The sequence below is a fragment of the Rhea americana genome, unplaced genomic scaffold (genome assembly GCF_003343005.1).
Source record: "Rhea americana isolate MKP2758 unplaced genomic scaffold, rheAme1 scaffold_178, whole genome shotgun sequence".
Taxonomy (NCBI): domain Eukaryota; kingdom Metazoa; phylum Chordata; class Aves; order Rheiformes; family Rheidae; genus Rhea; species Rhea americana.
Genome location: NW_028185905.1, coordinates 942,885 through 967,702, shown reverse-complemented (window position 1 = coordinate 967,702; position 24,818 = coordinate 942,885). Strand labels below are relative to the sequence as shown.

Here is a 24,818-nt window from a genome sequence, read left to right as displayed (position 1 = left end):
CAAATTCTGCAAGGTGGATTTTCCTGTATTAGAAATACTGTGGAGCCCTGTTTATTTCCACAATGTGGTAATGTTGGTCACTAATTCAAATTGTAAGCGTTCATATCTAAGAAAGTGTAAATGATCTTTGTAGCAGCAATCTTCAGCAGTAGCCTTTCTCCTTACCAGCAGGTGGAGGCAGGAACCCTGAAAGTTGTCTAGTGTCGTTTCCCAGGACAGCCTCTCATGGACTGTTACCTTTCTTCCCTTTGTGGGGTGCAACAATCCGCACTGGTTGATCATTTCTTTCTATAAAGAAGACCTCTTCAGAGCCTGACATTAACTAGCTTCTGTCTAGAGTGTTTAGTCTTGCTGTACCCTTTGCCAGTGACAGTTCTACCTCCTTAGTCCCAGAATCTGCTTGGTGATTAGAGTGATTTCTGATTGTCTTGTGGAGACTGCTAGATTGTTAGTTTTTTGTTCTGCATCAGGAGGTATTCTTAGTTATGTGTGTTTTACATTGACATACCCTAGAGGAACAAGCATGGGAAGGAGGAGCTCTCTTCCAGCAACTGCCAAAGATGCTGCACTGACCCAGGCTGTTGTTCTCAGGTCCTTTTGTGTGATGTACCTGGGAGTAGCAACAGCTTCCCCACCATGTAGTTCGCACGATAATGGACCCCACTGTAGTATCTTTGGAGAATGAGCCAGTCATCAGGCACCTTAAAAGGACACTTGTCCAGGTATTTTTCGTGATTTTAAAAATGTTTTTCTTCACTGTTGCGTATAAAAACCCTTGGAATTTGAAAAGCTGAAATAATTTTTTAAACATGGGTTTCTTATCTCTTATTTGGTGACGGCCACGCTTAGTTTCCTGCAGGCTGAAATTAAAAGGAGCCTTAGAGTTAATTCTTTGGAGGTTCTTGCCTCTGCTAACAGAATCAGAAAGACTAAAGCTTCTTTTTTTCCCCTTTCTTCTCTTAAAAGATCTCAGTATGATTTGAGTATTTTCTGTCTGTAACTGTGGTCCTTTTAGTGATGTGTGTCTGAATGAGAGTAGCTGAGATCCAACGAGGGTTTTACCTTCAGGAACTGAAGACAATGGAAAGGGTGACTTATGAGATTTCTAAATCTTTATTTAACAGCATTGTGCATAAGTCTATATAGTCCTTGATACAGTGAAGTGATTGTGCAAGTCCTAGATAAGTTTTCTCTTAGCTCTCAAGCCTAGAATTGCCAAGGAACCGTAACTTCTTACAGGCTTGAGAAAGTTAGCCGCTGTCTCTGAGCGCACTGTCCTGATCACTGTATTCTATTTAGACTTTACAACTTAATAAACTTCCACCTCTTACTAAGCCACGGGTAATAAGCAAGACATTTAAATATTTTAAGGATACAATTAAATTCATGTTCAACTAGGTTATTATATACAAGAAGATAARTAATCTTCCTGTGATAAAAGTTGAACAGAATTTTGTTGATATACCCTTTTTAGTGCTCTTAATCAATGATTAGCTATTTTGCACCTTTTGAAATGTGTTATTTTTGCTTGTCAATGACCACCCCCTCTGGTGTAATCCTGTATTAATTTCACWTCTCCATATTTCATTTTGAAAGTCATTTCAGCTGGCAATGGGAAGCAGACACTAAGCTGTCTGAGCAGAGTAGAAGTCAGCAAGTTACTATCTATAAACTATTGCATAATACAACTCACTGAAAACAATAYCTGATGTAAAAGATACATTTCTGAAGATGTTACTTATTAGTATGAAAATATCTAATACTTTCTAGTATTTCTGGAAAATCTACATGAAAAATAGTAATATATTATCTTTTCTAAGAAWGAGTAACTGAGCTCAGTGCTCATTTTCCTACTGAATGTCTTATTCTTTTCACATTAAATCTGACTAATAATGCAAATGCGAACCTGAGTTCATAGCATTTCAATATTCCTACCGATCTGAAGATATCAAACCWGTATTCTTGGTGTTAATAGTGTGATAATAAACTTGACACTTTTTCAGAAAGATACTTCAGAACTGGCCGTAATAGTATACTGCAACAGTAAGAATCAGATTGACTTAGATTCTAAAAGGTTTAATACAAAATACCTAAATTCCATTGCCCTATGAGTCAAGTAACARCTTTTCAAGTACAGGAACTCAGCTCTGTTGCTGTTTGTTTCAGTGACTGCAAGTGAAGATTTGTTGTTAAGAAAAGTTTCTAAAAATAGCATTTGTTTGTTTTTAAGTTAATTCATGCAACCTATGATAAATTGTGCAGAAGAAAAGAACCATTTAATTTATGTGCTTAGCACAGTGTTCTAGAAACTTAAAAGTTACAATGCCATTCCAGCACTAACGTGCAATTTTTAACCTTTGGATAAGTCACTCAGAGCATGCTGTCCCGATTTCTGTAAAATGGGTACAGTTGTGCTTGCCTACTTCAGAGTTTTGAAAAAATGAGTTAGTTCATTTGTGTGTATTTCCTTCATTGAGAAATCTCTAAATTTTGCCAGTGGTTAAGTCTTTGTAAAAATAAACTCTTTGCAAAGTTGAAGTTTTCTTAGAATGTCTGTTAAATGCTATCTTGCATCTACCTRGAAAGCAGGAATAAATCTTGAACTCCTCAGCTGCAGATCTTAGATTTTATGCTGTTTGTACTATTTTAATGCTTTACATTGAGATGTTTTTCTTATTATAAAATTTATCTTTTTACTCAGTTAAGAGGTTTTCATCATATTTTGTTTCTGTTGCTGTGAAGGCATCAAGTCCCAGACATGAGATCATCTCGCCCCCTATTCTGTTCAAAGGATAGCTTCCATTCACAAGTAGGCCTTAATCAAAATGCRGATGTGTTCACTCAGTTCTTGAGTTGAAATATGTCCTTATTGATCTATCACTGCATAATTCATTTTGGTCTTTGTGGTCCTTGAAAGGTGCTCTAGAACTACGTAGGTCAGTTGTAGGTTACCAAATATAGCCTTACACAGATTCCATCTCATTGTAGCCAAAGACTGCTTAGATTCTTTATTTTGTTACCACAGTGGAATGAGGCAAAAACACTTGTGAATTCTGGTTCTCGTTTCTAATGGAACCCAGGTCTGTGGGTTTCTCTGACGTAGCAGCAGAGCTRCCATCTCTGGATCTGTAAAGCCATCATGTAAAGTGTATCTTGGGCAGCACCCACAAGGAAACCCGGTCTGAGCTTGGAAAGACTGACTTTTAGTTCAGTAGAACCTCCTCCTGAAGAACCAGGGACGGCTAAGGTTCAGGTACCTCGGTGTGGTTATAAGATGATTTTAAGACAGTTATCTCCAGGCGCTTACTGCAGGGTCCAGTCAGAAATGAGTCTGGCTTGGTTAGCTGGCAAGTCCAGGCTGCTGCCAGGTCAGGAGCAGCCCCACACGTTCCCAGGACCCAGCTCCGTGCATCGTACTTGTCCCATGCAGTCTGAACTAAGGCTGTCTGCAAACCCAACTCCCTGGCAGCAAACCATGTCAAGGCTTTTCCAGGTAAGACTAGGAGCAGGTTAGCTTGATACTGTTGACCATGACGTCGGATGGGGTGCATGGAGGCAGCTGGACCAGGCAAGGGGCCTTGCCGTGTTGCAGTAAGGGCTTATTTTGGAAGTGTAGGGCGTCAGTGTAGCTTCCCATTGGCAAGTTAACCCATGTGTCTTTGTTTTTCACCTTATAGAATGCTAGTAAAGTCCTGAGGTATACAGGTTTATTACAGGTATATTGAAATTAATTATTGCAATTTCATAGATTTTCACACTAAATGGAATACATATCTTTTTTTTTAATTCATAAAAGGAATAATAATTCCTTCCAAGAACTAAAATGTTGTGGTTTTTTTGAAAATTGAACACATTTTGGGAAGTTGCATGTAAAAATATCAGAAGTGAAAATTAATTGAAAAATGTTTCTTTTAAGAATTTTTTTTTGTCTGTGACAGTTTTTTTCCCAAAACAGATCTCAAACTTCTTGTATAATAAGAAATCATTGAAAATTTGTGTCTACTATATCTTTGAGTATAGGTTTTGTTAGGATTAATGGGTTATTGATTTTTAATAAGCTAGGAGTTTCTCATTTAACAGATACTGAAAGTTAGTACAACAKTGTAAAGAATACCATTTAAAATACATGCAGAATGCCATGTAAAACTACTTTCAAAACTACTGCTCTCAGGTTGGTGTTGCTGTCTGCCTTATGCACCAACTTTCCTCAGAGCATTTTAAGTAGCAATAGTTGGGCATTATGACAGATTTGAATGACCATATTGATTTTGAACATTCATATTTTAGTGCCATTGAAGTAATGGGATATGGTGATCATTCTGAGGGAAAGATTTTAGGTGGCTTTTCTTATGTATTTATGGCAGTTTGTGTGAGTCACTTTGAAGTAGGTGATGTCATATATCTCTGTGGACAAATAGACTTTCAGTTATTAAAATGGCAAAAATTATTAGGCTTAGATATATGTATTTTTACAAAGTTATCTTTCATATTAGATGTCAACAGAGAGAGCAGGAGTGGGAAGTGATGGGGTATTAGAATTTGTGTATGCAGTGGAATCAGGCAGTAGAGGAAAATAAGGAGAGGAGATAAGTAAGGCTGCAGATGGAAGGGAACAAAGTGAATATTTGCCAGAGTTATGCTGAAGTTTGGACTTGAGAAGGAAAGGGAGAAACTTGGAATGCTGACACAACTGTTAGGAAGAAAAAGCAAAGGTGCAAAAGGAAGGGGAGGAAGAGGTAGAGAGGGAAAAGGGGATATTTTTTGCTGTAATTTGCTCTACTTTGGTTACCTATTCCCTCTGTTTTGGTTACCCAAAGTTCTGTGTCAACTCATCTTAACTGGCTCTAATATTATAGTTGTCTTATGTTGTGCCGGAGTCTCACAAAACAGTAAAAACAAATCAGTGAATCTGCCATTGAGGATGTTATTTAAATTGTACATGTATATATGTGTGTGTGTGTGTGTATTCATACATATATATATATATATATATATATATATGAATATATAAGACCAATGGTATCCTGGGGTGCATTAGGAAGAGTGTTGCCAGCAGGTCGAGGGAGGTGATCCTGCCCCTCTACTCAGTCTTGCTGAAGCCTCATCTTGAGTCCTGTGTCCAGTTCAGGGCTCCCCAGTACAAGAGGGACATGGAGCTACTGGAGAGAGTCCAGCATAGGGCTATGAGGATGATCAGAGGGCTGGAGCACCTGCCCTRTGAGGAATGGCTGYGAGAGCTGGGCCTCTTCAGCCTGGGGAAGAGAAGACTGAGGGGGGATCTTACCAATGTGTACAAGTACCTGAAGGGAGGGTGTCCAGGGGACGGGGCCAAACTCTTTTCAGTTGCCCCGTATGTCAGGACAAGACGCAATGGGCAGAAATTGAAGCACAGGAAGTTCTGCCTGAATGCGAGGGGGAATTTCTTCACTGTGAGARTGACAGAGCCCTGGCACAGGTTGCCCGGAGAGGATGTGGAGTCTCCTTCTCTGGAGATATTCAAGGCCGCCTGGATGCAAYCCTGTCTAACATGCTCTAGGTGACCCTGCTGAGCGGAGAGGTTGGACTAGATGATCTCCAGAGGTCCCTTCCAACCTTACTGATTCTATGATTCTATGATATAAAGCGTAGTTAGAAATACATATTCTGAAAAGACATTATTTTCCCTGGATTTCTTGCGTGCATTTACATATGAACTTTTCAGAGAAAGAAAATAATTTGACMACTTTATTTTAAAATAGATGCACACTTACAAGTCCATGTCAGTAAYCTAAAATAGAACACATTACAAAGAGAACACAATTATCTACAAACGAAACAAATTCAGAGAAACAAAACAGAAAAAGCATGTATGCCTGAGGAACCCAAACTTCCTTTTATTGAGGAAGCCATAACTATTCTCTGATTTATTCAAATGTGATTTAAAATTCTTTAAACTGGCCATTATGATCTATATGATTCAATMCAGATATAAAAGGAACAGTAACTTAAAAGCAAATGCTTTTCTTTATATTAGTGACACTTGAAATATTCACAGATACCTTAGCTTATTCCTTTGGTTGCCAGGAGAGTTTGTAGAGGAGATGTTATGGAGGAGACTGTTTCTGAAGTGACATCTGTGTTTCTTCTGTAACAGAACAGACATGTTAATTTGAAGGCTCTTGAAGAAGCCTTAAAACCAAACATCATCCTTCTTATCCACTCGTATTTCCAATTATTATCTCATATGCAGAATTATTATCTCATATGCAGTGAAAACATTGATATCCTTTCTGTGACTGACTTTATTTTTGAAGAGTAAGCTTTAGGTCCCAATAAGTAAATATTTACTCAGGAAAATCACATGAACAGAATAAACCGTTTGGCATCTGCAAATAAAAATATTTCATCACTTGTACCTCCAAGTTTCTGACACTCCCTTTCTACTGTGAAATACCATATCAACTCTGGGAGAAATGAGTAGAAACAATATTGATCACAAAGATCATTGATATCTGCTTTGAAGAATTTATGTTGATATCCTCTTTTGTGATTTTCTCAAAAGGAAAGCTACAAAAATACATAAAAGTTGTTACCTTCCCTTGAAACTCTATGTTTCAACTAAGGAGGATGTTGGCTGTATTATATGCTTACTGTATACAGAAAAGACATTCAAAATGAACAGTTTACACTGAATTTACCACCACAGATAACTTGAATGTTACTTAGCATCTGGTCACCTGGTGGCTCTGAGTTAATTCATTAGGTTTATTATTGTGGTAAGATAAATACCTCATCTAGTCTTTGAAGAAAACTTCATTACCTTGTCGTAAAATGATATGTCATTTTCACAAAGATTTTACTGCCGTCAGGAGACATAYGGTGTAAAGACACACTTGTCAACTCTGTATTTAGAAAGTTGGCTTTTCAGTAGTATCTTGGATAAATGCAGCCCAGAAACCTATCAAGCACAGCCTATGGTCTCTCCAAACCATTCTTGATAGCCAATCTGAGGGATAATTCTTTACTGCCTCACACTGTGGGTTGCCAAAATGAGAAAGGAAGTAGACGTTGTTTGCATAGTCAGTGAATGTATCTTCCTGTGTTAGAAATAATGGCTTTGTTACCAGATGTGATAAGACTGTATGCTTTTGATTATTATTCTTAGTCTAGAAAAACTGCAAATGTAAACACTACTATAGTAACTGGTCACTCTGTAAAATTAAGTCAGAACTTCAGACACTTTTAAAAAGGAATAAATAAGAGCCTTACTAAATTTTAAGCTAAATAGTGAGATTTTCATTGTGTATGCTTCCATTAAAGGACTGAGATCTATTCCAGCATGTACTGACAATGTGAAACTGTATTCACTTAAATTATTCCCTTTTCCTTTCCTTCTGGTCATTTTGGTTGTGTCCACATAGAAATTTCATACAACTCAGTTACAGTTAAAATACAGATCCTTTGTGGAGACTTGCTTTGATTTAAAAGTAAATTGCTTCAGGTCAATTTAAATCTGAAATGAACTTGGTTTAAATTAAAGTAAGGTCAATATATTCCCTCTTCTTTCTGGATATTTTAATGATACTTTTCTCAAAAGCATTTTATTTGATATATGGGCAAACCCTGAAACAAAAAGAAAGGTAAGCRGAGAATAAGATGGTCATTTTCACCCCTTAGCATGCATTTTCACTGTTGGTTAAGGTCAAGCCCAAATRTGTGCCAAAGACCACAAAGGGTCTTCGTTTAAGTTAGTACACCCTCAAGTACAGGTTGATAGTTCTCCAGGGCCTGAAATGGATAAATCAGAGCGTGCTTGTCAAAGCTAGCGCAGGCCCAAGTCTTCGTTTACAATCGGGTGGATTGAGCTGGCATGGGCTGAGCCCAGTAGTCCATCAGCTTGTAAGCGCGGTGTAGAYGCTTTGCATCAAGCTGCAGCCACAACATGGATGAAAACTGAGAGGTGAAGGAACTCGGCGTGCTAAACACCAGTATTAGTTTTGCATGTTATAGCCTCATTATTTCACTGAATTTAGTATCAGTATCTCACATCCTACTTGGTTATCATAGAACTTGATCTTTGCTCACAGTAAATTCCAGTACTACAAGGTCATTAGTACAAGAGACCTCTAAGTTTTCTTGTGGGTCTRAGGAATACATGTATAAAATCTGACTTCCAGATAGTCTAAAAGATTCAAGATGTGACAGTTGAGATTGTAATGTGTAACTTCATTAGGTTTCCATCTGTGAAATAAATTTTATGTATATTTTCAAACAAAAAATAGAAATTTAAAAATACTCTACTGCAGGAGTAGAAGAATAGCCCTTGATATGTACTGTCAAATCTCCCTTAATTTTGAGTCATTGGTCCCAAGCTATAGATTTATCTAGATTTTTCTGTGTAAGRCTAAGTCTTATATTTTGAGTTAGAGATGCAGAAGTCTCTTCTCTTTTTGTATCTCTTCTCTTGAGTCTACAGTTACTTATAGGGAATTGTTTATACATGAGTGCAGTTCTTTGCTGGTGGTGCTCAAATTAATGGAACTTTGGAAAGAGCTGAAGCCAACTGTTTTTTTACTACTTCTGACACTCCCATATTCACTGTTTAGTTCTTAGTGGAAGAAAGTTAATGAGAAGACTGCTTAGCTTATATGCTGGAACACACTATCTTGTATGAATGATGCTGCCCAACTGGTCAAAGCAGATTCAAATTATTCAGTCCAAGCAGACAGTTTCTTTTTCTTAGAGATTGTCGAGCTTTTATATTTTAATTTAAATGATTTCTAACTGAATAAATTTTTCCAGTAAAAATTTCCAGCCTGTTTTTATCATCTTACTCTTTTACTTATAGGTGCTTTGTCAGCAGTTGCAAGCTAATTTAATTTTTTTTTGTTAAGTTATTATTGTGTGGGTAATTCCTATTTGCTGCTTACTTCATTCATAATGTTGATYGACTAAATCTTTATAAACCGGTAATTAGCACAGGTGATAGCAAAAGTATTTTGAATTATTAATAAAGTCCATTTCTGCTTCAGGTTTATGTCCGATTAAGGCCATTCTTCAGAGAATTCCTGGAACGTATGTCTCAGATTTATGAGGTAAGAAGAATTAGATGCTACCTTTGAATTTTCTTTTTACATTATATTCACATATTTATATCTAAAATAATTACTTTTTCCCTCTTTAATCTAGATCATTCTTTTTACTGCTTCTAAGAAGGTGTATGCAGACAAGTTACTGAACATACTAGACCCTAAAAAGCAACTGGTCAGGTAAAAATAAAAAATTGTGAACATACCTGTTGTAAACAATCAAATTAGTTTTCCTAACAAATGTAATGAAGAAATTGAATATGACAATATGACATGTTCTTTGTTGCAGGGTGTCTCACTAAACTGATTTCTTGTGGTCATATCTAGTCTAAGAGTGAAAGAAAAATGAAATGAAGTGATTGAACTATTGTCTTGGTGATAAGATAAATAGCTTCACATTGCACCTGGTGGCCTAAAAGCTTACCTGTTCATTTTTTTTAGCATGTTACAATTTCACTGAAATTCACTGAATATGACTTCTTGGGTAGCAAAAGTATGTTTCAGCTGCCTTTGAATATATATATATACATATATATATGTAGAGAGAGAGAAAGAATAAAGAAAATAACTTTTTTGATAGAAGATTAGATTGCTCTTAAACTATTGAAATTTATTATTTATTAATTCTGTATTATATAGCTATCTTCCAAATCAACATTTTATTTTTTATTCAATCACAAATTTTTTTGTGTGGTTTTTGAAGCAAAATTGTTTTGATTTTTCATTTCTTGTCTTTTTTTCTAATCCTGAGGTTTCTTTGAAAGGGATTGGCATTTCTCAAGAACTGTTCCTTAAGACTTAAGCAAATTATATGGGATGAGACTCTTTCTGTTATTCTCATGTGGAAGGGGGACTGTTAGGTGAGAAAAGCAAAACAAAAGAGGGAACTTCTCAGGGATTCATTCTAAATGGAATATTCCAAGTAAGGGAAGTAAACAACTGTACTTAGCTGTGGTCAGGACTGTATTTTTAGATTCTGTATCTGGGAGGTCATTGATAAAGTGTTTCTCTGCATCATTTTATTTTAATATTATTGAGTGAAAATCTGGCTTTATTTAAATGTATAATAAAATTACCATTTTGACTGAATAATGATTCATCTGTTGTTTTCATTCAGCAGTTTAGGGACATCATAACACATTTTTATTAAGAGCGTAAAGATGAACTGTCACTATTTTTAATCCACATGATTGCTGTGCTTAAAACATAGTATTGTAAGAGCAAATGCTTATAATTTATCTAATTGGTATTTGTACTGAAGTCAGTACAGCATAGAGCACTAATATCATTCATTAGAAGTGCTGTAGGGCAGGAACAATGTTATTGCTTGTTTTCATGTGGCACAGGAGAACCTTGGTTTCTTACTGATAAACTAATTTGTTACTGTGTTTTGAACAGGCAAACCAAACTAGACTTTCAGAGTTAGAAATGCACAATCATTGGAATATCTGAGCCTATCTGAATTACAAAACCAAACAGGATGTATGAACAAGTATGATATTTGCACTTACAGAAAACAAGTCTAAATGTGCGTCTGTAGCACTGAAAATCTTTTTGCAAGAACCTAATATGTATGATTGGGGACGGCAATTTTAAATGCATTGGGAACAGGAAAAGATATAATAAAATGTACAGCCCAACAGTATTCTAAAAATTTGCAGATGGATTCATGTGATTCATGAATTTACTTGTGATTCATGTGCCACTGAAAGCTGACATCAAAGCATGATTAGTTTTGACATTAGCCTAAAGGTAGACTTGTCAGGCACTCCACACATATGACTCAGAATCTATATATAAATTCATTCGCTGCTGAGGCATCAGCTTATTTTCCTCCATAGCAACATTAAGAGCACAACGCTTTTATGAAATTTTGCACACTGTGTACAGCTTCTAAAAACTTTGCTTTAAAAATATGAGCAACGTTAAAGAGACTGCATTGTAACATGAAAATGTAAAACTACCTGTCTAGTTCAGAATTTATTTTTAAGTTGTGTTTACAGTTAATATTCAATGAAATTTCAGTTTTATTCAGGATATTTTTCCGAGTCTTTTTATTCTTAYGTGTAATAAATTAGAAGAGAGCAGACTAATTAGAAAGGAAGAAGCTGATGGAATGTTTTGGCTCYGAGGCTTTTTTTCAAACTCTTACGACTGAAATAGGTTAATTGCAAACAGAGGTAACATAAAAAGGAAACCATTTCTTCTAATACTTTCTATTCTAGCGTGCAATGGCATAGGGAGGCTATGTACTCTAATAATTTGAACAAAAAGGGAATCAACTATATAAATGGGTTCCAGTGTAGGCATAATCTCTGAGTTTGGCGTCTTGCAAAATCAGATGGGTCTCTGTCAACCCATCTGGAAAAATCATTAGAAAGCAAGATCCTGTTGACAGCTATTTGTTAAATCTGAGTTGAGCTTTTCTGGTTAAATAGAATACAAAAACAGCTGCCAGCAGAAGTAGATTACTATAAAATCTCCTTAACTAGTAATTTTAACAGGAAAAAGCTCAAAAGAGAGATCGTATTTATAAATGAAACAGTTCTTGAAAAAAGTGAAGTAGATCAGAAGAAAAAAACTTAGATATTTAGAAAAATTTCCTTTTCCCTATGCAATGTAGTTTCTGTAATTTGTCTCATTAATTAGTATTTTAATTTAATCACAGGCATCGACTTTTCCGTGAGCATTGTGTTTGTGTACAAGGAAACTACATAAAGGATTTAAATATTCTTGGAAGAGATCTTTCAAAAACGATCATAATTGACAATTCACCACAAGCCTTTGCCTATCAGGTATGTAAGTTGCTATCAGCAAACTTTAGATATGGCAAAAAACTTTCTGGAGGAATACAGTGGAACAAAATATTTTGATTTAACTTTGTATTAAATTTTTACACATAATTTTGTGTTTAATTTTACAAAGAAACTCTTTAGCAAATCACTCAGATTTGCTTGTTCTTGTTATTTTTGTGACAAGCTGATCAAGAGCAAAATAAATGACCTATATGAACAGGCTTATATCAGTTTTATTTCTCATTCATCTTTTCTAAAGAAACTACCAGTTGTTTGGTCTCCATTACATTGTTTATACTTAAACGCTCAAGTTACACTGTGTGATTTAGATTTATTCCAGAAGTGCGCTATGTAACTATTCCAGCTAATCCTGTTACATAGACGAGTGCAGAATGTGATTTCTGACGTCTTACCTATGCTAAAGAACAAAAATCTCATAAACCTGCCTAACCTAGCTTCATGTGCACATATAAACTGCATCCAGTATGGTTAGTATCTGTGAGTGATTTAAAATGAAATTTGCTCAATATACCAATGCTTTTCTGTTCAGCAGAACTTTTAGAGTTAGATAGTTCAGCTTCGATGTGGAAATTTTTGCAATGATTTATGCAAAGGAAGGAGATATTTTATAAGTTAATTTTAATACAAACTTTAGAGCAGGAAATGCATATTAATAAATGCTAGCTTGGAAATATTTTTTTCCCTCAAATGTTATTTCACAAGTTGTATTTCCAGATAAATTCAGTATAAAATTTAATAACACATGATTTTACTTTAGCTTTCAAATGGAATTCCTATAGAAAGCTGGTTCATGGATAAAAATGACAATGAACTCCTAAAATTGATTCCATTTCTGGAGAAACTTGTAGAGCTGGTAAGTATTTCCCTTATTTAGTCTCTCCTTTCCCTAATATGTTACAATTAGCTCTTTTAAGCATTTTCACATATTTTGAGATTCTGATTCACTGAGATTTAGACTGCTGTAAGTAATGTACATCTCTTTTTGAAACTATTACTCTAAGTACTATCGAGTATGTCCCAGGACTACTATGCCTTTAATAAAGAACTGGAGTATTCTGACATTAGTTATGAATTGAATGTTTTTAGGAATTTAGGTTAAACAATGCTTGTAGTTGGCTGTGTTGTATGCTTTTGTTTTTTAAATGGAAATAGTTGTACTCCAAAGTTGTGAATGTTATTTAGTTATTTTCGTAAGCCTATTGTAATTATAAATATTCATGCATTATATTTTGTTATATTAAATTTTTGTTATATTAAAATACTGATATCAGAATCTTGTTAAAATCTGACATTCAGATGCATTCATTCTTTTAAAACCTACAATTTCTTTCCTCCTACAGAATGAAGATGTCCGACCACACATCAGAGACAGATTTCGCTTGCATGACTTGCTACCCCCAGATTAAAGCCTTTTGTCCAATTACTGAAGGGGGAGAAAATGCAGGACCCTTTTGGACTAAAACAAAAACATTGCCATTACTGTTGAAATTTTGCATTTTTGTACCCCGTCTTGCTTTTCTTATCTTTGGTGCCCAACAATAATCAAGGGTTACAGAAAGAGACTTTATATATCTGAGATTGAATACATACAGTACAATACAGTACAACACAGTAGGTAGGCTAGAACAGAAAAGTCTTTAGAACTAGTGCAACTCCAATGAATTTTTTTTATGTACAGGACATCTGCAGTTTATAAAGAATTCTGTTTCTGCCACCAGCAGTTTGACCTGTAGAAACACAGGATTTTATGATATAACAGAGATTGAAAATGGACTCTTATTTTCTCTCTGTTCGGTGCTCTAAGTGGGTTTGTAGCCACTTTTCTGTTACTTTAAGATTCTCATTTCAACAGGAATGGCCAGTAAAAGTTGTTTTATTTTTTCCTGTTAAGGTTTATAACCTTTTTACATTTTTGACCTGTATTAGATTAGAATTTCATTATGCATTCCTTTTAGTTGAGGCGCTTCATAGTTTTTCTGGAAATAGCCAAATTTTATTAGTTTTTTATTATACAGTTGAATGGCCGTTTTCCTGCTTTGTCTGCCTGCATACTGTATATTTGTTTAAAAATATTCTCTAGTTTTAGTCCATGTAAGTTTCATTTAGAAAAAAAAATGCATTTATATTTTGTTTCTGTAATATTCTACTGTAGTTGAAATCTTTTCAAAAATCAAGAGACTGGCTAGATAAGAAGAATATAAGAATACTAATATTCAGAATATTTAAACCATTGTGATGGCATGTACTCTGGACAGTCAATATCTTGCAGTGGCACAAACAACTGATGGACAAGGAATACCTCAGACTACACTGTGCATGCAAGTCTTGAAAGGAGAATTAGTTTGGTCATCTGTTAGGTTTGATGCAATTCAGTTACTGCTGCCTTCTGTTTCCTCCAAGAATGAAGTATTCTGCACAGTGGCTCAGTATTTTAAGATGTTTTGCATGGGCTGATGGTACCTCTGTTACGCTGTGCATTACAATCAGTTTTAAACTYTGTGTAACAGCAAAGGTTCCAAACAGTAACTATGCATAATCCTGTGGTACAGTACACTCCCATGCCACCAATGCRGTCAATATGCTATCATAGTGGTTTTCTATGCTATATGGAAATAGTCTTTAAGCCTTGGATCTCTAATGCAGCTACTACAAGAGGTTGATATTTTTATAATGGTGTGTAATCTCCTTTTCAGGAGGCTTTTTATGGAAGGTATAATTTGTAAAAGTTAGGATGCTTTGCCTCTCGACTGCATTAACATGCCATAGGCTCAGACTGTTTTTGTGTAAAAGATGTCACAGAACGGCACTTTTTCTAAAGAGAAGTTTGATATTTTGTATGCTTGTTAAGAAAGTACAGTATTGGAAATTAAAGGTGGACAACTGATAATTGAGAAGTATGTCAATTAATTTTTTATGTATATTACCTGTTTACTTGTACAATTTTATTGTACAAATTACATGCAGCTTCATTTTCAAATGAGTCCTTAAAATAAGGAAAATCTTTTTAGGAAAACATTTAATTTTTGTATTTTTGATTTTAAAAGGCATGAGTTATGTCAACTTTTTCCAGTGTATTAATGAAGATTTTAACTTTTCATCAGGTTGAGTGTTTTCTTACTATATTATCTGTTGTGTATGTAGCTAGCACATTGTGTCACTGAACTGTTTAAAAAAAAATAGCATGTAGAGCAAGCCTGTTTTGTGGAAAATCCTTATTCATTAAAAAAAATCATCATGGCAGATTTTCTGCAAAAAGTGAAAACATTTGCAATTCAGAATACTGATTTTTTTTTTGTATTTAAAGAAAGGTATTTTGCTTGCAGGAAAGAAATACTACAGATTCATTTTAATGAGAATCTTTTAAATGTATTTATCTTTAGGGCATCTGGGCATCTTTACGCTGTTTGTCTTATGTCTTTATTGAAATAAAATGTACATAACATTACCTTTATATATGCTTTTGCGCAGACGTGTGAACCCTGTAACCATCCCCTTTTCTTCCTGTTTTTATGTTGATAAGATGGTTCTGGAAATATTTATAGATTTTGAAAATGGTCAGCTTGTATTTGAATTGCTACATGGTTTGCCAACTATTTTTTTTAGTTGTTTTTTTAATTGTAAACCTGATCTAAGATTTTTTTAATTAGTTTAATAGTGAATCCTTGTTCAGTGTGGAATTCTTCCAAATTTCTCAGAGTAATTTACATAATAGGACTGCTTTAAAATTCACTAATCTACCAGAATGAAACCATTTTTGTTAAGTAGTTCATGGCTTTTCTCTAACTGTAAAAAGAGATTATCATCTGTTCAAGTAATGTCCTTAAACACATGCGTCCTATCTTTGGCTAAAACCATTATAAAAGTGCTTTCTTTAGTTAAGGAAACCAAAGCATACATTGCACTTTACAGCTGTATCTGTGTTGTGATTATCAGATCAGTGAGGGAAATCAAAATGTAAATTAGGGGATTTAATTCTACATAGATGCACAACAAAAATAACAGAGACTGCTTAGTAAACATATTAAATATTAATATTTTAATGTGCTGCAAGTCTGATATTTATCATTCTGAACTTTCTTTGCAGAATGAGTCTACCTTCTTCAAAATGTAAGTTCCTAAAAATATCAGATACTCCTGACATAAATAGTCTTTGCATGAAACAAAGTTATATTTAATCAGGTTTTATTTTCAACTTCATAGTTTCAAGGGTGAGACTTAACTGTTTCTATGACATTAGTTTGGATCAAATTGTTCACTGCGTCTACATCAAAACTGACGATAACTATGGGGGTCTCTGCTATACATATTGCTCAAGTCTTGAATGTAGAATTGTGTTACTTAAGCAGATAATCTTGTAGCTGTATCATTTATTCTAATTTTATGTATTTTTAGAAAATACTCACAACATTCTATTTCCAAAGTTCTTCATGACTTCATTTGTGGTCTTTTCTTTGATTGCGTTATCTGTGTGTTAATTTTACATGTCCATATATATGCTCTAAGTTTAAGCGTTCTTGGTTCTGACAGCAAAATAACTATATTTCATAAATAATTGGCAAAATATGCATTCTTTCTTCTTCCTTTAAATTACTGCTTAGATAAAATAGAATTCCCCTTGGTTTTACAGTTTTTTTTTCCACACTTCTGATCCATTTCACCTTCTACCTATATAGGAAAATATTTTTTTCATTACTATTCAAAGGTACCCAAAAATCTGAATGTTTAAAGACCTGATCAAATGTCTTCCAGAGCAAGAGCTTTGTCAGTGAAATGCCCACTGAGGAGACATATCTTCTTTAAACAAAGCACTTAAATATGTTATTAAGAATAATCAGATACGTAAGTTCTGTGCTGAATAAGAACAGAATGCAATGCTTGCTTAAATGCCTTACTCAGGTAGTGATTCCTAGTTAGCATTCCTTTGGCAACAGGACTGTTTTAACAGGTTTTTCTCACTCACTGTTAGGAGCAAGTGTCCTTTTAGGACTGCAGCTTCCCCACTCCCCTCCCAATTCAATCCTCTTGGACATCTGACTGACAGGGTAACTATGCTGGTGAAGAATTGGCACAACTGAAAGGGCACCACCTAACCCTGGCARGGGGTGGGAGAGAGGGACCCGGACGGTGGCTGAGGAAAAGGTGCAGTGGATGGAGATCTGAACCCATCTGCCACCAGTGGAACAGTAATGCAGACCTACAGTCTGAAACGGGCTTTATTAGCAGAGCTTGTTCATTTGGTAAGGAAAGCTGCCCAGAAATGCAAAAACTTCGTTACCATACTAAGTAAATACCCATATTCCTTTATTTCTCCTTCTGGTTCTGGCTTCCTTATAGCATTGCTTTGCAAATCATACACTTTTATCCTTCTTGAACCAAGTACATATTGTTAATATAGTAAATTAGATCATGCAATTCATAACTTCACAATTGTCACCGCCTATGGTAATACAGCATAGCAAATTGTGGCTACTGAACCAGTCATGTGACTCTTGCTGTCATTCCTCTTCCTTCTGACTGAGGACTGGATTGGCACGGAGTACACCTGAATTTTGGGAATTATAAAAGTTAGCAGTGCTGCCTTCCATTCCCTCATTGGAATGTGCTCCTGTTATGTACCATTTGAAGGCCTGTATAGCACATCTTTACAAAGCTAGGAGTTTAATGCAAATTTAATGCTTATGTAGTTGAAATTAATATGGTACATCTAGCTGAATTATAACTTAATAGAATTGAAGATGTCAGGACCAGATAGTGGACATCAACAACATACTGTCAGTTAAAAAAAAAATTACCAGCTCTACCTACCAGTATAGTTTCGACTCAGTTTGAAAGCTCGTTCCAAGAGATGCAAATAGAAACTAATCATTATCGTATTCTAGTAATGTCTTCCATTTTAAGAAAATATTAAGTATTCAGTATTTTCTGGTGAAAGGACTTGTATGGATATATGTGGCAAAGAAGGCAGATGGTATCTCTGATCTGCAGTCATTCTAATTAAATCAGTCAACTCCATTATGCTTCTTAAACTAATTATCAAAAACTGATACAGAAATGAAAGAAGGAAGTCATAGTCAGATGGTACCTCAGCAACAGAATGAGCTTCAGAGTCAGCAGTGTACTGCGAATTATTCATGGCCATCTACCTCTGGAGAGGAGGTAAATGTCTTCCAATTTTGGAAGACAAATGCCTGTTTCCAGGAGGCTTGATCCATTAAAGGTGTTTCATTATTATTTTCAGGGAAGAAGATTATTTTGAAGCTTAGAATAAAAAGGGGCTTTAAAATCCATTCTGTGAATAGTATAAATTTGAAAAGTATTTTGCAGAAAGTAAACAAAAAAGCCCCACATGATTTACAGCTTAAGTGTGTAGATCCACAACAGCTTAGGCTGGTGTAATTCAAAGTGACTTTCACCCCTTTCTTTTCTTCTCTCCCTGGGCATCCATTTATTATGCACTTCCTTGTGCCAGTCCTAATGCTCACGCACCAGCATGGTGAGCCTGTGCAAGAAGCCAATCTATCCAAAAAAAGAAAAAAAAAAGTGGTAAAGTGATGTTGTGTCAAGTAGGACTCTAGGGCTCGGCCTCCAGGTTCACAAGAAGACAATTATTCTGGACAAATAATTGCCACTCATTCAAACTCATTCAGCTGGAGCAAAATGTTACTGTGTATCTTGAAGAAATTGAAGGATTATTCTCAAAGATTTAATTAAGCCAAAACTATGTCATTTTCAGATTTGTATCTTAGGTTCTTGATACTTAAATAAAATCCTAAGTGAGTCCATAAACTGCTGATGGGAAGTAGCACAGATGCACTATTTTCTTAGTTATTAGTAATAATTCTGTAAAAAAGTTTTGGAAATCAAACAAAGGATGGCCTTCTAAAGATTAACTTGTAGAGATTTGGTTAAGCATGTGACTATCTTGGTTGTCTTGTCAGTGTAATGTAAAACTTTTGCTTTATTTTTTGATACTTGCAGAAATGTCATTGTACTGATGGGCTGAATCTTGTAAAAATTCCATTGGAAGAGAACTAATGTTCTACAAATCTGTGTTTCTTCTGCCATCATTCCTAGTATATAGAATCATAAAGATTTATATTAAATATTTATGCTCTAGCTACTGTTTTTATGATTTTAGCTGATACCAGCCTTCACTGAAGAATAAGTTTTATGTAAAGCAAGACATTTCTCATGTCACTTTTCAAAAATAAATGTTGTGTTTGTGTTTTTATAAAAGCTAAGGATCCTGGAGGCTAAACAAGAAAAAAAAAAAAAAAAGAGATGCATTTTACAGACTGAAATTGTCATAGCAGATTCTTATAATTCAGTCTTGCTTTAATGCTGATTTTCAGTATATAATACATACTCCAGAAGATATCTTTTGTAAAATTACCACAAAGCCTGATCTGTCTTATTTTTCATTTGTTTGTCCTCCTAAGCAGAAACCTTTACACTTCAAAATGAGAAAGGTTTGCTTTCCTAGGATTTAGTAGTTCCTTTGATTCAGAGAGTTAAGCTGGGTAGGGTGTTCCTCTTTGTGCCTGCATTTCCTCATTATTTCCATTTTCTACTATGAGAATAATACTTAACCGTATTAATCCAAATGCTTAAATTACTTTAAATGTGCTGTGTAAATATACAGTATTTTTATAATTGCACAGTTCTTTACGTAGTTTCATAATTATCCTCCTAGTACATTAAGCTTACAAAACTGTTTAGACTTGGATATAACTTATTATATACTTGATCTATAATTGTATCTCTTGTTATTTCTACTGCCCAGTAAATGAGTAATAACAAAAAAAAAACAAAACAAACAAAAAAAAAGATGAATTTGGGTGTCATTTTCTTCTAACTAACATAGATCATAAGAGGCTCTTCCACTTGTTATATGGAAGACCAGCATTCTAAATGTCTTCAGGCAAATTGTCTTTCATTAAATCTCTCAACTTCTCTCTTCAAATAACACCTGAAAAATAGCAGAAAACGAGAGGTTATTTCTCAGTTTTTTATGAATGTATAGTCAATATATACATTCACACTGTGAGTGTATATATTTCCTATTACTCTAGACTGCAAAACATTTTTCCTTTGCATAAAAAGAGCATACTCAAACCTACTGGGTGTCCCGAGGATAGATGGGCACAGATTAAAGCATGGAGTGTACCATTCCAGTTTCTTCTAAGTCACAAAATGTAACTCCATGAATCGTGGAGGACCTTAAGAGTGAGGGGACAGTACAGAAGAACTGAATGTAGTTTTTTCAAAGAACTCAAGTTCCTGTTAAATTATGTCTTTTTGAGTGATGGTCTGAAGGTACACGAATAGTAGGAGCCAGCAATTATTTTACTAATTAACTAGTAGAAGACTCAGAGTCCTTCACACAGAGAATGATTCCATACAGCTTTACTGTCTTGTCAGTGTGTGAAATTTCAGTGGTTGCATCATGTTTTGTGAAGGTATGGCTAAACCTTCTTATGGTTACAGGGCAAGTATTGAAGATGGAGATCTTCCTCACTGAGCTACCAGTGCTGACTGACTGCTGATGGGCTGTGTCCTGAGGCTTGCTTTCATGATCTCATAGCACGTCTTACTGCAYGCACTCATTTTGAGAGATTCTGTTTGGAAATGGATTTGATTTTTGACAAGGCATTTAAACAGCATGAGTGATTTTCCAAAATAACCAGGCCTCTAAATGCGAAAAGGGAAAAGCCCTCCTTACAGCTGAARTGTGGAAAACAGACTCTTGTTCTAGACGACTGAAGGTTGGAAAATAAAACCTAGAGATTAATCTCTTGATTAGGATGATAAAGAGAACACTGAGTCTGTCCAAAGCAATACATTCTCCCTGAAAAAATAAAAGACGATCTACTGTAAGGGTTGGCATTTCCATCAGTCTTGCAGTGGAGATAACAGCACCAGAGAAATCTGCAGAGAGACAAAGGAATATGCAAATTTAAAAGGAAGCATTATTACATATTGTTGTAAGTTTCACTAAAGTGAGTGCAAATCCTTGAACAGAGGAAATGTTTTAATAACCTCCCTTCAGAAATTTTAAGTGTGACAAAAGGCAGAAAAGGGGGTCCAGTCAACAGGATAGCGGTGTGCTCGAGTAGTAGCCTAGTGGAGAAATCAGATTCACTTAACTCCAGCAGTTATTTCAAAATAGTTCAACGGTTAATGTAGAAGAGAACCTGGTCCACTTCACTGATRGAGAGCTATTTATAAAGACTTACTTTATTGGAAAAGAGCAGAAATACTTTTAACAGAGATCCAGTATGCACACTATTGAGATGGAACATTTTGAGGCTGGGTTGAATCAAGTGACATGACATTTGCATCAGTAAGTTTTGGAACAATGGTAGAGGTTCAGGAAACTGCTTAGGTCAGGCTGAAACACTCAGTAATTTTGCTGCTTTTCTGTTTTATTTCAATCAAGATTTGTACAAGCAGTGGAACTGGAAGAAAGGTGCACACCCGACTGACCATGTGACCAGAATGAATCTAAGAGAAAGACTTCAGGCTCTAAAATATGTGAGAGAGAAGTGACTTTTATTCCTGATGTGGACAGCCCAAATCTACTTGAGTGGCCTCCTTCTGACTACTGTGAGGATACCAATGCAGATCTCCCACTCAGGATTTGGAGACAAGAACCTGCACAGCTCATCTGATAATAAATTGAAGATCCAAGTTAGTGAACTGCTAACAGAAGAGTACTGTTTTCTATGTGTTAGTCCCAGTATGGAATTGCTTCCTGATAGAGGAGGAAAAATTTTGTACAACTCTTGATGACAGAGGACATCGTAGTATGGTGGTTCAGTATGATCCGTTATTATTTGGACATGCAGTCATCTCATATGATACTGGAATGTCTTCTAACAGCCTTGGAGCTCTAGCATCTTGAAGTGGAACTGCTGACTTTTGGAAGTAAGTTTCTAAAGCCACTGGCAAGAAAAAGGGTCAGAGAAGAAAAGATGCATTTCCTTGCAGATCTTTAGCATCTCAAAACAAAAAGCATATCAATCACCACCTGAAGCAGATCATTTAGCTTAACTCAAAAAAAAAGTATCTGGCAGATGGATACACCATTTGTGAGTATGGCTGACACAGGAAGTAACAAAGAAGGTGTTTGACATAGCATGTCATGAAAAGTAAGAGAGGTCATGTGGCTTAAGGGAGACAAGTACTGATTTATATTGATGGTTGGCCTGGAGTTAAATTATAAAATCAAGTTAAACAAGCCTGTAACCAGGCARAACCACTATCATTGCTAGTGCCAAACATTACTCAGATGTATGTTATGCCTTAACATGGCAGCAGGATCCACTTCCAGAACATACACTCTATTAGTGACTAAAGAGTTTGCAGCATGTATATCCTCTTATCAACCAGTGGGCTGGAGATAAAGAAAGACACCCAAATATATGCCTGAAATGCCTGGTGACCGTTATAGCAGCCTTTCAAGCTATGGAAAAAACAGAGGGACCTTGAATGTGTAAAGATCCCACATGATAGCCACACAGGAATTTTATTAGTGGCTTTGCACTACTACTATATGAAAATATGTATCATGATGACAGTCACAGACTGCCTGTTTCCCAGAAAGCAATGTAATAGTAATGTTGGCTTGTGTCATCATTCTAAACTCAAACATTTAGAGGTTTAATTTGCTAAGATTTTGAATGGGTCACCAATATCTCCTCTTCTTCCATGTGACAAAGTTGTTACTGTAAAAACACTTCTCCAAGAAGCACGTGAACTAGTTGACTAAACTCCCAGTGAAAAATCTGATCAGATTCTCATGAGCCAGAGTTTCTGAGACATCATAAAGCTGGGAAATGGTGATGAAGTAAACTGGATGAAGACAATCAATGTGTCCAGCATTTATGTATCTGATGTTATTTGACAAGGTAGAAGGAAACATACCAGTGCAAAACTATCTGGAAGAGGCTAGGCTGGTTGTAGCCCCCAGGCATATCAGCGAGTTTGATGTTTAAACCTCAGACAAAACAGTTCTCCACTTCTAACCTCTTCCATCAGGAACATCCAAACAATATGAAGCATCAAACATCACGTCCTGGACAGACGTCTGCTTATCTCTGACTAAATCAGAGCTCTGGAGCCATGACAGCTGTGCTGTCTTGTGTGCAGAACAATCTAAAAGGACAAAACAGGCCTTAGAACATTTAAAAATAAAATAGCCCCTAGTAGCAGTGGGGAAGAAGTTAGAGAATAGTGACAGCTCAAAAGAGGCAAACACTGCCTTTATAATCTGAGCGCCTGAAATAGAGCAAGGTGAAGGTGTARACCCACTTCTTTAGGAATTTCAAGCACTTAAAATACTTATCCTGGAATCTGTGGGATGTAGCTGTCTTTGTGGCATCCAGGGGGAACTGGAAAAGGTGCAGAGAGAGTCTTCACTTCTATAGATCTGTTGTTTAAAATAAATCCTCAGCCAGTGGGATGGCAAGAGAGAATGACTTTCCAATGACAGGGTCTACAGATTACAAAATGCAGAAATCATTTGCTATTTGGTGTAAGAAAATCATGGCTACAACTGTGCGCAGTGTGACTTCACTAATAACTGGAGTGGAACTAAAGGCTCCTGTACAGCAGAAGTAAGGCAGCTTGGATACCTATGGATTTGTGTCCTGTGTCTACAGCCTTTCATTCCACCGAGTCTGTCTTCAATCTGATTACCTATTTTTATATTTGTAGATACTGAATTCCTGTAAAGAACCTTTAGACCGCTACTCAATCTGGTTAAAATCAGCTGGTGAGTTCAAAGTTTTTAAATAAAGGATGTATTTATACAACTATAGTGATTGCAAGGCCCTGATCCCCTAGGGAACTGCTTGAAATCACAGCTTAAGCAGAAAGAATTACGCAGATAAATTGTAAAAGCATAATCTGGCTCCTAGACTATTTAAACAGCTATTTAAAATTACTAATCTGTAGTTTGCAAGCATGAGATAAATCATATAATCTATAGTGGCACAAGCTGACTGAATTGAAACTGAATTAGGTTTATAGTTACATCCCAATTCTGGCATCTCTGAGCTTTTAACTAATTTTATTTGCAGTTGTAATAAAGACTTTTTATCAAATATTTTATTTGTAAATTCCAGTCTTTCTAAAGAAGCGAAATAAGAAAAATATCGGACAGAAAAACCATCACATGGCATTGCATTAGCACCCAGTTGATCACTTGCAAGGTTTGAACATCTGGATTTGTGGCTCCTGCTCCTTGGCTCATCTCAAATGTATCTATAATTTAAAAATGAATTCAACATTGCAACAGAATCATGATACATCTAGGAAGACTACACCAAGGATAGTACAGCAGTGTTTTTAAGGCAGCATATGCAGGTCTCTCAGCAAGTTGAGAGAGATTTTGTCAAGCTATCTGAATGTGATGTTAACCTTCATGTTGCTACTACTGAACATTACTAAATAACATACATCCCAGAATACTTTAAAATAACCAAATTCATAAAATCAAGCAATTCTGCGCTGAAAAACAACAGATGTTTAGCACACCAGTGTGGCTAACATTTTGAGAATGGAAAAATAGAATCTGAGTTAGTCGAAATCCTCAGAATGTAAGAAGGCAGATACTGTTGCCCAGTTTGGATTCAGCAAAGGTGCAAGGAACTGCGATCTTGCAGATGACCGTACCTGCAGATGCGCAGTGGCTGACATACTTTTTCTGAAACAGCATTGAACAAAGGCTGTGGGCACTGTCATCAGCCATCACCACATCCCCCCAGCACCTGAGTAATATTTGAGTGTCTTTCATCCCAGTAAAAAAACAAATTTTCTGTGCTTAAGTCTTTATGCATCCTGTCACCTTGTAAAACAAAAGAATTACAGCAGTCAACATCTGGGGTGTTCTTTCTTTACTTTTTTCTTTTTCTTTTTTTTTTTTTTTTTT

At 35.6% G+C, this 24,818-nt stretch overlaps 1 protein-coding gene and 1 long non-coding RNA gene across 2 annotated transcripts in view; one reads left to right on the top strand and one right to left on the bottom strand.

Annotated features, from left to right (window-relative positions):
- Positions 1-16,307, top strand: part of CTDSPL2 (CTD small phosphatase like 2) — a 47,198-nt gene extending 30,891 nt beyond the window's left edge. Inside the window, exons 9-13 of the mRNA XM_085301528.1 lie at positions 9,012-9,074; positions 9,169-9,248; positions 11,737-11,863; positions 12,642-12,737; positions 13,225-16,307. Of these exons, the coding sequence (XP_085157654.1) occupies positions 9,012-9,074; positions 9,169-9,248; positions 11,737-11,863; positions 12,642-12,737; positions 13,225-13,290 (432 nt within the window). The 3' untranslated portion in view covers positions 13,291-16,307. The remainder of the gene's footprint in view (positions 1-9,011; positions 9,075-9,168; positions 9,249-11,736; positions 11,864-12,641; positions 12,738-13,224) is intronic.
- Positions 16,308-19,191: 2,884 nt separating this feature from the next.
- The window catches only part of LOC146597751 (uncharacterized), a 6,819-nt gene continuing 1,192 nt past the window's right edge, over positions 19,192-24,818 (bottom strand). The window contains exons 2-3 of the long non-coding RNA XR_014895413.1: positions 22,811-23,041; positions 19,192-19,853 (exon numbers count right to left, since the gene is read on the bottom strand). This is a non-coding gene — a long non-coding RNA (uncharacterized LOC146597751). The remainder of the gene's footprint in view (positions 19,854-22,810; positions 23,042-24,818) is intronic.